Source organism: Rhincodon typus, chromosome 7 (assembly GCF_021869965.1).
Source record: "Rhincodon typus isolate 14 chromosome 7, sRhiTyp1.1, whole genome shotgun sequence".
In the NCBI taxonomy this organism is placed as follows: Eukaryota; Metazoa; Chordata; class Chondrichthyes; order Orectolobiformes; family Rhincodontidae; genus Rhincodon; species Rhincodon typus.
The window spans coordinates 81,486,491-81,499,643 of record NC_063338.1 but is presented as its reverse complement, the minus strand read 5'-3'; the positions used below and the strand labels follow the sequence as shown (position 1 = coordinate 81,499,643).

At 40.3% G+C, this 13,153-nt stretch overlaps 1 protein-coding gene across 1 annotated transcript in view; it reads left to right on the top strand.

Moving 5' to 3' along the window:
* The window catches only part of LOC125483530 (CLIP-associating protein 1-like), a 62,730-nt gene that overhangs the window by 38,941 nt on the left and 10,636 nt on the right, over positions 1–13,153 (top strand). The window contains exons 4-8 of the mRNA XM_048599251.1: positions 2,164–2,234; positions 7,096–7,188; positions 8,021–8,166; positions 11,396–11,531; positions 12,528–12,736. Of these exons, the coding sequence (XP_048455208.1) occupies positions 2,164–2,234; positions 7,096–7,188; positions 8,021–8,166; positions 11,396–11,531; positions 12,528–12,736 (655 nt within the window). The remainder of the gene's footprint in view (positions 1–2,163; positions 2,235–7,095; positions 7,189–8,020; positions 8,167–11,395; positions 11,532–12,527; positions 12,737–13,153) is intronic.

Sequence of the window (13,153 nt, the reverse complement as noted above, 5' to 3'; positions counted from 1 at the left end):
TATCTCCATTCTAAAAGGTCTTCTCTTTACTCTAAGGCTGTGCCCTCGGGTCCTAGTCTCTCCTACCAATGGAAGCATCTTCCCAACATCCACTCTGTCCAGGCCATTCAGTATTCTGTAAGTTTCAATTAGATCCCCCCTCATCCTTCTAAACTCCAATGAGTATAGTCCCAGAGTCCTCGAACGTTCCTCATATGTTAAGCTTTCCATTCCAGGGACCATTCTCGTGAACCTCCTCTGAACCCGTGCCAGGGCGAGTACACCCTTCCTGAGATATGGGGCCCAAAACTGCACACAATACTCCAAATGTGGCCTGACCAGAGCCTTATAAAGCCTCAGTAGTACATCCCTGCTTTTATATTCAAGTCCTCTCAAAATAAATGCCAGCATTGCATTTGCCTTCCTGACTACTGACTTAATGTGCAAGTTTACCTTGAGAGGATCCTGGACTAGAACTCCCAAGTCTCTTTGCACTTCAGACTTCTGAAATATTGTAGTGGTTTATAACTGCAGAGAAAATATTAAGTTGTTGGCTTAACAGAGTCTCCGATGAGCAAGTTGCTTTTTAATCTAGTTTTAAAATCTTTGGATTTTGTTTGAAGGGGGTCTGAAGTCAAATGTAAGTATTATTTCTCGGAGAAAATGGAGATAAATTACCTCAGTGGAAGAGTGCTTCCTTACTAGTAGTGTTTAGCTAGAACCATGCCTTGGTTATTGAAAGCTGAGAAGATCTAAGATCTTTAGTTGTGTGAGCCGAAGAAAAAGACTTTACAGATTATATGTCCAGAACTGAAAAGTAGCAGTTATTTTTAAGTAAGTGATAGCGTTGTGGAATAGATGGAATTGTTTTGCCGTGTGTTTTGGAAATTTTTCGAAATAGTTATGTGGAAAGCTTAGTTTGTTTTATTTTTGATACTTTTATGTAATAAACTTTTTATATTTTATTGTTAAAACCAAATCTGCAGCCTTGTGTGTTTATGTTGCAGTGAAAAACCACCAAGTTAAATTAAAGTCAAAGCAAGGTATGATTATCAAGCCAGATTTCATTCTGAAATCTGAGTTGTCTGCTAGTAACATTGGCTGGGAGCATAACAATTCTGCTTAAGTTTTGTAATTCCCTGCAGATAAATAAAGTGGGAGGTACAAATCTGTTAGTCGGCTTATTATATAAATCATATCTTCAGTAATGAAGAAATTTAAAGTTGTAAAAACGTTCTTTGTGGTAAAACAGCTTCAGGTTAAGTTGACATGTAAATTTTCTGGCCTCAGCTAATATTTAGTATATGTTCTGTTTGTAGCAGAGCAGTGCTTTACATATTTCAGTTTCATAATTTGTGGTGAATGCGTGGCTCAATACCTAGGATACTGGCCCTGCAGCATTTAGCTCTAGGCTTCAATCCAGACCAGGTCTGGTTTAATTCTGTGTGGGTTGAAAATCATAGAATCCCAACAGTGTGGAAACAGGCCATTCGGCCCACCAAGTCCACACTGCCCCTCTGAGGAGCATCCCACCCAGACCCATTCCTCTATCCTTTCCCTGTAACCTGGCATTTCCCATGTCTAATCTACCTAATTTACACACCCCTGGACACTATGGGCAATTTAGCATAGCCAGTCTACCTAACCTGCACATCTTTGGACTGCGGGAGGAAACCGGAGCACCCGGAGAAAATCCATGCAGACACGGGGAGAATGTGCAAACTCCACGCAGACAGTTGCCAGAAGTTGGGATCCCAGGCACTGAGGCACCAGTGAGCCACTGTGCTGCCCTGTCTTGATGCGAAATGAGTTTCACATATAACAATCAAATTTGATTGCTAATTGGACCAAAGTAATGTTCCTTCTGCTCATGTAGAAAATGGAAAGCCTGTATTGGATGTATCTGTATCTATATAAAAAAAAACCTGTTCCCCAAACTTCAGAGGTCAAACAAGCATTTTTTTGATTAAATTCAACCATCATTTATTATTTGCTATAACAAGGTGTAGAGCTGGATGAACACAGCAGGCCATGCAGCATCAGAGGAGCAGGAAGGCTGACGTTCTGATGCTGCATGGCTGCTGTGTTCATCCAGCTCCACACCTTGTTATCTCAGATTCTCCAGCATCTGCAGTTCCTACTATCACTGAAACAATTTATTATTTGCTTCTCATTCTTCAACAGTCAAAGACGGTGCAGGTGCTGTCGATGAAGATGATTTTATCCGTGCTTTTGAGGAAGTTCCAACAGTGCAGGTAATCTGATTCTGGTATTAATTTCACTTGTCCATGTAGCTACTTCTATTGAAAACCAGAAATCTTGAAGATTTAGATCCATGTCAAGTTTCAAAGTTTGCTGTTGTCTGTCTTGGATTATTTGGTAATGTGCATTAGGTTGGAAGTACATTATTACATCTCTAAACCTAAGAATTAGGTTTGAAGGAACACCATAGAGTATTTAAAAGCATATGGTAGTTAAAACCATGATTATTCCTATTTATTGAGTTTGTTGGAACTCATTTGACATGTGACCTTCAACTATCATTGTGAAAAGTCACCTTTTATTACATCTTTGTTATTACTGCAAGAACAGTAAAATCCATTCAGTTAGTCAATTTAATACAGACTTCCTTAAAATTAGAAACCTCTGTAGTTGAAATATGGAAACTTTTGGCTTCTCTGCTTTGTATGTAGCTTCACAACTTAAATGCACTAAGCCATAATCATAAAAATACTGCGGCTGTAGGGGTTGGCTTGAAGCTCAGAAGTGATGCCATCTCTACAAAACCTTGTTAACGTTTGCAAGCTGTAATGGTATGTGATGAAATGCTCTCCATTTGCTAGGATGAGTGTAGCTTTGCCAATACTGAAGAGGCTCAACACTGTCCAATGGGAAGGAAGCAGGCTGCTTGACCAGCACAATATCTGCCAACTTAAGCATTCCACTCTCCTCCACTGGTTCACAGTGGGGGCAGTGTAACATTATTTAAATAGAGAGAGCTTCCAGGACCTAGATGTACCTTGGTCTCTAAATACATGAATTGTGTAATGTTATCAAAGTAAGTGACAGGAACGCAAAGGGAATATCGTTGTTGATTGCAAAGAGAATGGAATATGAAAGTAGGGATGTTTTGCTGTAATTACATTAGGTATTGGTGAGACCTCCTCTGAAGCACTGAGTAGAATTTTAATTTGCTTATTTAAGAAATGAAGTAAAAGCTTTAGAAGCAGTTCAAAGATGATTCAATTAACTTGTAAACAACTTTTTAAAAAAAAATTTCCAGTTGTGTCTTACTACACCTGCATTTATTGTCCATTACTAATTGTCCTGTGGTGGTGTAAGGTCAGCCACATTGCCGTGGCTCTGGAGTCACAAGTGGCTCAGACGAGGCTGGGATGGCAGATTTCCTTTCCTGGGGGACGTTGGTGAGCCAAATGGGATTTTACAACAATTGACAGTGGGTATATGTGGTTATGGAGACAGTTATGGAATAATGTTAAAGCAGGAATGAATAAATTCTTGATAATCAAAGGAATGTGAGGTTACCTGAGGTTGGCAATAATGTAGAGGTGAAGCCTCATTTAAGGTTAGCCAAAGTATTGAATGGCAGAGCAGACTAAAGGGGTTAAATAACCTTCTTGCTTCTGAGTCATATATGTCATATGTAGCATCTGCAATATCCCTTGCAGCAACTTGCCAAGGTTCCTTTGATAGCAATTTAAATAACTGTGAAGTGTTGCATTTTGATAAGGCAAACCAAGGCAGGACTTGCACAATTAATGTTTAGGGAGTGTTGCCGAACAAAGAGACCATAGTTCCTTGAAAGTGAAGTCGCAGGTAGACAGAATGGTGAACAAGGTGTTTGCCACGCTTGCCTTCATTGGTCAGTGCATTGAATATAGGAGTTGGGATGTCATGTTGTGGCTGTGCAGGACATTGGTGAGGCTACTTCTGGAATGCTGCATACAGTTCTGGTCACCGTTTTATAAAAAGCATCTTGTTAAACCTGAGAGAGTGCAGAAAAGATTTACAGTGATGTTGCTTGGAATGGAGAGTTTGAGTTATAAGGAGAGGCTGAGTCGGCTGGGGCTTTTTTCCCCTAGAGTGTCAGAGGCTGAGGGGTGACCTTATAGAGGTTTATAAAATCATGAGGGGCATCCATAGGGTAAATAGACAAGGTCTTTTCCCCAGGATGGGGATTCCAAAACTAGAGGTCTAAATTTTAAGAAGTACCTGAGGGGGTAACATTTTCATGTACAGGGTGGTGCATGTATAGAATGAGCTGCCAGAGAAGGTAGTGGAGGCAGGTAAATTATAACATTTAAAATGTATCTGGTTGAATATGAATAGGAAGGATTTGGAGGGATAAGGGCCAAATGCTGGCAAGTGGGACTAGGTCAGATTAAGATGTCTGGCCCGCGTGGACAATTTAGACCAAAGGGTCGGTCCCCGTGCTGTATGACTCTGTAACTAGCAAACTAACAGCATCTGCCACCTCGAAGGAGATGCACAGCAGGTACGTTGGGACGCTCATCTCCTTGTCAACACGCTCACACCATCCTGACTTAGAATAATACCTCTGTTCCCTTACTGCACTGTGTCAAAAACCAAGTCCCTTCCTTTGTACGTTGTGAGTGTTTCTGCACCAGATAAACTGCAAAATTCAAGATTCAAGAAGATGGCATTGTGATATGCACCAACTGTTGACCTGGATAAAGCCATTTATGCTGTGAATGATTAAAACAAAAACACTTTACTAATTGATCAGAATGGGAGGTTATTCAATGTCTTTAAATCATTTCCTTCAATTCACACTAATTGTGCAATAATGCGGCTGTAATAATTCGGGTAACCTGACTTCAAAGGAACAGCATTTATTGTTGAACATCAACATAGAGCTACTACTCATGGCATCCATAGACTAGGCCCAATTTAGGACAGGTAGTTCTACAGACCTATCCCTGGGCCTACTTTTTCCTTTCTGCAGATCCATTGGGTCTGCTTTTTCTTTTTAGCCAACCTGTTCAGAGATGGCATTACATACCTTTTGGAACAGGTGGGATTTGATCTCGGGCCATCTGGTCCAGGGGTAGGGCTACTATAACTGTGCCATAAAAAGCTGGGTCTGCTTTATATTTCCACACATTACTGCTCACACTTCAAAAATTTTCTAATCAACCTGTTCAGGGATGTTATGACACACCTCTGGAGCACGTGGCTTGAATTTAGGTCTCCTGGTAGGGACACTTACACTGCCATAAGAAGCTGGGTATGCTTTACGTAAAAACATTAATCCAAGGGTCTGCGTTATTTTGTTTTGTCTTTTAGAGTTGCTATCTTACACCTCCTGGAGTAGGTAGGACTTGAACCTCTTGGCCGAGAGGCAGGGACATTACCACTGCACCACGAGCAAGGGTCTACTGTTTTTAAATCAACCTATTCAGAGATGTTATGACATACCCCTGGAGCAAGTGTGACTTGAACCTGGGTCTCCTGACACTGCCACTGTGCTGCAAGAGTCCTAGGGGTCTGCTTTATTCTTCTTGCCTTCAATCCAGAAGTGCTATCATGCACAATGGAATGACTTTCCCACCACCAAATCACTTTTTTTTTTGGTTTCTAAACTGTTAGCCGCCTCCACTCATCACCCGTATAGCTGATTTAGAAATTTACAGGCAATGCCCACTATGGGTTTTGCCTGTAAATGTGAGCCATCAAAAGTGAGGGAAAGCAGGAAGGGACAAAACCAAAATGGAGTTGGAGGTGGGGGGGAAATGTAAAGCACTCTATTCCCCATGGTGCCTGCCTTTCTCTAAAAGCATCGAGAGTATTGAGGGAGGCAATGGCCCAGTGGTATTATTGCAGGACTATTAATCCAGAGACCCAGGTTCAAATACCACCATGGCAGATGGTAGAATTTGAATTCAAAAAGAAATCTGGAATGCAGAGTCTAATGATGACCATGAAACCATTGTCGATTGTCAAAAAAACCCATCTGATTAACCAGTGTCCTTTAAGGAAGGAAGCTGCCATCCTTACCTGGTCTGGTCAAACACCCGATGGGCAATAAATGCTGGCCTAACCGGTGAGGCCCATGTCCTGTGAATGAATTTTTAAAAAACTGTCTGCTCCCTCTCCAATGACCCAGGCATAACTGCTCAAGAGCGGCAGACAGTTGAGGTATGATCCCTGATATGATCTTGCTCCCTGGACCTGCTTATAGCTAGCTAACCAGCCTGGCTGGGTCTCGGAGCAGATCCATAATGAGGTCTTTATACTTGCCCACATCCTTCTGCAATTGGATGTCCAAAGATCAGGCTGAAGTGCAACTAAAAACGCAGCAAAAGACTTTCCAAATAACTAGAAATGTGGTGCAATAGAGGGTCTGCTATATTTTAAAAATTTTATTCTTGCTTCTCTATACTCAGAAGTGCACAACTGAGCAACCTTCCCACCACCAAGTGTACTGTGATTTTTTTGAAATGCGTTTTTGCTTTTCCTTTTTTAATCTATTAACCACCACCAGTAATCATCCATATAGCCAATCAAATATTTAAAAAGCAAAGCCCATTTTGGAGAGGGTCTGCTTTATAAAGGGCTCAGGTGATGAGTTCAGGTGGACGAGTCGGTGGCTGTTGGCAAGTAAACTCGTACTCCGTGAGCTCCACAGGGAGATTAGTTAGTGAACTCCCCTTGAGTCTTGTACAGGTTATCACTGTCAGTGACTTACAGCTTCACATAATTGAATGGTGACACTATAAATATATGAAAGCTCTGACTATAGTTAGCTTGACATGGTATTTTTGCAAAATTTTTTTTGTAAATGAGCAGATTTGCCAGTAAATTAAGATTGTTTGCAAAAACAAAATCTGAAACTTAAATGTAATACAATATTCACCTGTTGAAGAAGTAGTGTTCTTAACCTACGTTGTTTCTGGATCTCTAGTGCAAAAAATTACTGATTATTTTGATATCATTAATTCAATCACATGCTTTTACTGCAAAGTAGCTTCATTTTGTTTACCACCGCTGATTGAATGCAATGTAATAAGAAACACTTATTTTTCTGTATGAAACCCAAAGTATGATGGGACAAACAGTTCATTTTGCTTTTAGATTTTTTCCAACCGAGACCTCGAAGAATCCTTCAACAAAATTAGAGAAGTTTTATCTGATGATAAGCATGATTGGGAACAGCGAGTAGCTGCGGTAAGCATTTTGAGCCTTCAGATCTGATGTTCTTTTTGGCATTGAATGTGTTCAGGCTTTGAAAAAACTATTTTAATAATTATTTGTTTTGAACTTTCAAAGCTATTATCTTAACTGTGGAATTGGTCTTGAGTAATGCTTTTAATATAATGAGTGTGTCAGTTCAATTAAAAATTTCTTGACAGTTGTGTGCAATAATGTAAAATATCATTGGAAGAATTCAGCATTTACTTTGACACAAATGATAATGAAGATTTTTGTTTTCCCCTCTGTTGTTTTCACTTTTTTCTTTTGACTTCAAATGAAAACCTTGGGTTGAATCTTGCACTCAGTAGTGAAGGAATGACATTTCATGCTGAAGTTGAAGGAAGCTAGCTGCAAAACCTGTCATTCTCTATGCAATGGTTTTCTCTCTTCCTGACCAGCTGTTTAATCTGTATCAAACCAAGGGAACCTCTTGGATGCAACAGCAGATATGCCGCCAAACAGATAAATGGCCAATTAGGTTGAAGTATTCGTACATGACAAGCTGGTGGTGAAAAACACTTCATTCTGCACTTCTAATTCCCTGTCAAGGGGAGAGACTGTGCTTGCATGGAGGACAGATGGGTGTCAATAAATTAGCTAAAATTTGGCTTCCAGTTGTTTTTGCAAGAATTTTCTTGAGATTCTTCTGGACACTGGTATCCTGTATGGTTGTTAATAATCGTACACTCGTGGAAAGTTTAGAGAAAACTTACAGTTAATTGAACTTCTTTCATTCCAAGTTTTCCTCTGCCAACTTCTCTAATGTACTGATAATTTACATAATAACCACTTTTCTTGTTGGCAGCTCAAAAAAATCAGGTCTTTAATGCTAAGTGGAGCGGCAGAATACGAATGTTTCTTCCAAAATCTGCGACTTTTAGATGGAGCATTTAAATTATCAGCGAAAGATCTACGATCACAAGTTGTACGGGAAGCTTGTATAACATTGGGGTAAGTAATGATATGAACGTGATCAAACCTCGCCAATTACAGTAAATGATTTGGTCGTTAATCTTGTAATCTGAATTTTAATTGCTAGTAACGTACTTTATGAAGGTTAATTTTTGGGATCTAGTTTATACAAACAAGGTTTATTACACTTGAAAATTATTCTTATTCAGGTTTTCCGTGCTGCCTCCTGATCTTTCCACAGCTTTTGTATTTAGTGAAACCCCATCATTTATTTTGCCACCTTTTTTGGTTTCTTTTGCTCTCTAACCTCTGAAATAATGTTCATCTCTCCACTTAAAGATCTCTGGCTATGATGTTGGGCTCTGCTCGGACGGTTGTTTACAGGGACCTCTGTATTCCTGTGGTCTCAGTCTTGTTTTGTATCCTGAGCACATTGCAATGTTGAAATTGAGAAATTGCCAGGGATTCTTGGGATGCTTTATTTTTTTCCCCATATGGCAAGTTTAATGAAAGCTGTTTTTTAAATGGGGCACCTTGATTCATCTTCTGTTTAGTTAGATGCATCATCCTTAGTAGTACTGTCATATTAGCTTCAAGCTAATGTGTCAACAGTTCATGTCCTATTCTAATGAGGTGTAATACTTATGCAACAGCTGCATAGGCTAATGGACTGCCTGTCTCTCCAAATCAATGTAAAAGATCTTCTGGCATTATTTGAGGAAGGACAAGTTAATTCTCTTGACACCCATTTGTTATATGCCTGTTAAATAGCTCAGCATGTGTTTTTAGATTAAAACCACAATACAGAATAATCATAGTCAAAGAGACATAAAGACACGCACAATGTATGGAAATCAACAGTACACTTTCATTAAGAGTCATAGAGTCCTACAACACGGAGGCAGGCCTTTCGGCCCAAATGGATCCATGCTGACCAATGTGTCCATCCATGCTAATCTCATTTCCCTGCACTTGGCCCGTATCCTTATAAACCTTTTCTAGCCAAGATTTCGTCTAAATGCCTTTTAAATGTTGTTAATCTATCCGCCTCAACCACTTCTGCTGGCAGCTCATTCCATATGCTACGACCCTCTGTGGGGGGAAAAATAGTTGCCCCTCAGGTTCCCATGTATTCTCAGCTTAAACTGATGCCCTCTAGTCCTCGATTTCCCCAAACCTGGGAAGAAGACCAAGTGCACTCACCCTTATCCATGTCTCTCATGATCTTATACACTTCTATAAGATCCCTCTCAATTTCCTACATGCTGTAAAGAAAAAAGTCCTAGCTTGTCCAACCTCTCCCTATAACTCAGTCCCTTAAATCCTGGTGACATCCTCAAGCATTTCTTCTGCACTCTTTCCAGTTTAATAACATCTTTCCAATAGCAAGGGAACCAAAACTAAACACAATACTCCAAGTGAGGCCTCACCAACATCCGGTACAACTGCAACATAACTTCCCAACTTCAATACACTGTGTCCTGAATGATGAGGCCAATGTGCCAGAAGCTGCTTTCACTGCCCTGGCTACCTGTAACTCCACTTTCAGAAAACTGTGCACCTGAACTCCAAAGTCTGTCTGTTCCACGACACTCCTTAAGGCCCTACCATTCACCATGATACTCCTATCTTGATTTGACTTTGCAAAATGCAACACCTCACACTTATCTGTATTAAACTCCATTTGCCATTTCTCGGCCCACTTCCCCAGCTGATCAAGATTCAGCTGCAATTTCTGATAATTTTCCTCACGGCCCATATACCCCCTATTTTAGTGTCATCCACAAACTTACTAATCATTCCTTGTACATTCTCATCCAAATCATTGATATAGGTAACAGACAGCAGTGGGCCCAGCACCGACCCCTGAGGCACCCAACTAGTCACAGGCCTCCAGTCCAACAAGCATCCTTCCACTATTACTCTCTGCTTCCTACTTCCAAGCCTATTGCATATCCAATTTGTCAGCTCTCCCTAGATTCCATGTGATCTGACCTTCCAGAGCAGCCTACCATGTGGAACCTTATCAAAGGTCTCACTGAAATCCATTTACTGCCCTGCCTTCAGCAACCTTCGTGGTCACTTCATCAAAGAACTCTAACAAATTTGTGAGGCATAATCTCCCACGCACAAAGCCATGCTGATTACTGCTAATCAAATCCTGTCTTTCTAAATGCATATATAACTTATCCCTCGGAATCTTCTCAAGTAACTTAGCTGCCACAGATGTTAAGCTTACTTGTCTATAATTCCCATGCTTTTCTTTGCAGCCTTTCTTGAAAAAGGGCACAATTTTTGCTACCCTCCAATTTTCTGGGACCTCACCCATGGCTAACGATGATACAAATATATCAACCACGGCCCTCACAATTTCTTCTCTAGCCTCTTGCATTGTTCTTGGATATATCTGATCAGGACCATAAGATTTATCGACCTTACATTTTAATACTTCCAACACCACCTCTACTGTGATATGGACTGTCCCTAAGACATCGCCACTAACTTGCCAAATGTTCCAGCCCTTAACACTGTGGCAGTCCCTGTCTATGTTAGGAAAATGAAAATCCCCTGCTATGACAACCCTATTGTTCCTGCAAGTCTCACCAGTCTCCCTGCATATTTATTCTTCTAAGTCCCTTTGACTATTTGGGAGAATATAGTACAAACCCAAAAACATCACCATCCCCTTCTTATTTCTTCGCTCCACCTACAAAACCTCACTGGGTGGCCCCTCTGTGATTTCATCTCTGACCACTGCTGTGATACTCCCCATAATGAAAAATGCAACTCCCCTTCCCCTCTTTTCTCCACTTCTGTCCCAAAGAAAGCACCTGTGCCCTGGCACATTAAGCTGCCAGTCCAGTCTCTCCTTTAACTATGTTTCTGTAATGGTTATAGTGTCCCAGCCTCGCATACCTATCCATGCCCGGAGTTCATTGGTCTTACCTATCAGCCCTCTTTTATTGAAATAGGTGCAATTTAATCAAACAGGCATTCCTCTCTCCCTGTCTCTTCAACTTGCTATTTCTGATTACTGTATCTGCTTCCAACCTCACACTTGTCTCCCTGCTGTTGAGGGTCCCACCCCGTTGCCAATCTAGTTTAGACCCTCCCTTGCAGCACTAGCAAATCTGCTAGAGGATATCTTTAAATACAGAATATCCTCAAAACTGAGTAACAACATTTCAGATCTGCTTTTGGTATTAAATAAATAACTAGAGGCTCAAGTGCTTAAGCTGAAAGTTTACTTATCTACCTTTCTCTCTAGGCATCTGTCATCTGTTTTGGGAAATCGTTTTGATCATGGTGCAGAAGCTATAATGCCAACACTGTTCAATCTTGTACCTAATAGTGCCAAAGTCATAGCAACATCTGGTATAGCAGCTATAAGATTAATTATTCGAGTAAGTACACAAAACATGCACCACCTTTTGTATTATTATATTTTTCCCCTCTTTAGAGAATGCATAATTTCAGGGAAGCCTCTCTACCCAATAACTAAAATGTTCTTTTCATGCAAGCACGAATTTTGCCCCAAATCAATTTTTAGGAGCAAAACTCAATTTCTCGCTACACCAAACCATACTGGAAAGTTTCATTTGTATATTTGTGTTGGTTTTGCATTTCTTTTGAAACCACATCTCAGCATACCTGGCTAGTATTTCATTTGCAATGGTGCCATTATGAATAGCATCTGTAAACTTCTGTATTCTGCATCCTTTTGTTATTGTAGTTGCTCAGTGACCACTCTTATGATAATCTTCCTCTGGCTGATTTATTTTAAAGTGATTGACTAGTCAAAGCAGCTGACATGAAAAGATAGTAGGAACTGCTGACGCTGGAGTCTGAGATTACAAGGTTTAGAGCCGGATGAACACAGCAGGCTGGGCAGCATCAGAGGAGCAGGAAAGCTGACGTTTCGGGTCTGGACCCTTCTTGGGTCTGGACCGTTCTTCAGAAAGAAGGGTCCAGACTCGAAACGTCAGCTTTCCTGCTCCTCTGATGCTGCTTGGCCTGCTGTGTTCATCCAGCTCTACACCTTGTCCTGAAAAGATGATGTGTTTTCAAACTTTTGGTTGTTTTGGCCATTTGAAAACATGCATAAGCGGCTTTGATTTAAAGTCCAGTTCTTTATCGTTAGTTAGCTAGTAGGTAGCTTATTCCTAGCAATCACATTAGGAAGTATTGAAATTTTTGCTAAGTTATTTAAAATTGCTTAGTGCTAATTGTTTTGTTTTGACATTGTGTCCCTGAAATATTAATGTGGTAAACTGAATTAAGTCAAAGGCAAGTGTTTCACTGCTTCTTTGGTATCTAAGTTAATTAACAAAGTGAACAACAGACTGAAGTTCTGAATTCTGGTATCTTAATTTAGTGATCTCATACCTTTCTCTCCCAAGTTCAGCGACAGTCACGCTCCACATTCTTACATTCTGGAGAAGTCTGCTGTTCTACAGCATTTGTCAGAGATGTATGCAGATGTCAAGAGAAAAGTTGAGTTCGACATATCTGTAACGCCCCCCTCATTTGAACAGTTCACAAAACAAGATAAAATAATAGTGTTAAATGAGGGAGAGTTTCCAACACATGAGAATGACAAATTGCCAAGGTATTTGGAGACTGATTGATTGGACCTCGTAGAAGTCATATCCTACTAATGAAGTTGATGAATTCAGAGGGGAGCAAATAAAAGAGATAAAATTAGGGAGTAGAAAAATTGGGTCAAACTGATATTTGCAATGAGATGGAAGGCTATAATTTGCAAAAGATTAAAAATGACAAAGACCAGTGCATAATATGATCAATTGGGCTGAATTTAAATATTGTCATATTTTTATGTAGAAAAGGTTAAAGAAGGGTTTGTTTTTTGTTGGAAGAGGGAAATGGCATGGAAAGAAAGAGGTGAACAAGAGGTAGATTTGACACTGTAGGCAGATCAGCAGTGATCTTGTCACATGGCAAAGCAGGCTTGCACGGCTGAATGGCCTACTCCTAAATCCTCTGTTCGTAACTGGTGAGCTTAAGA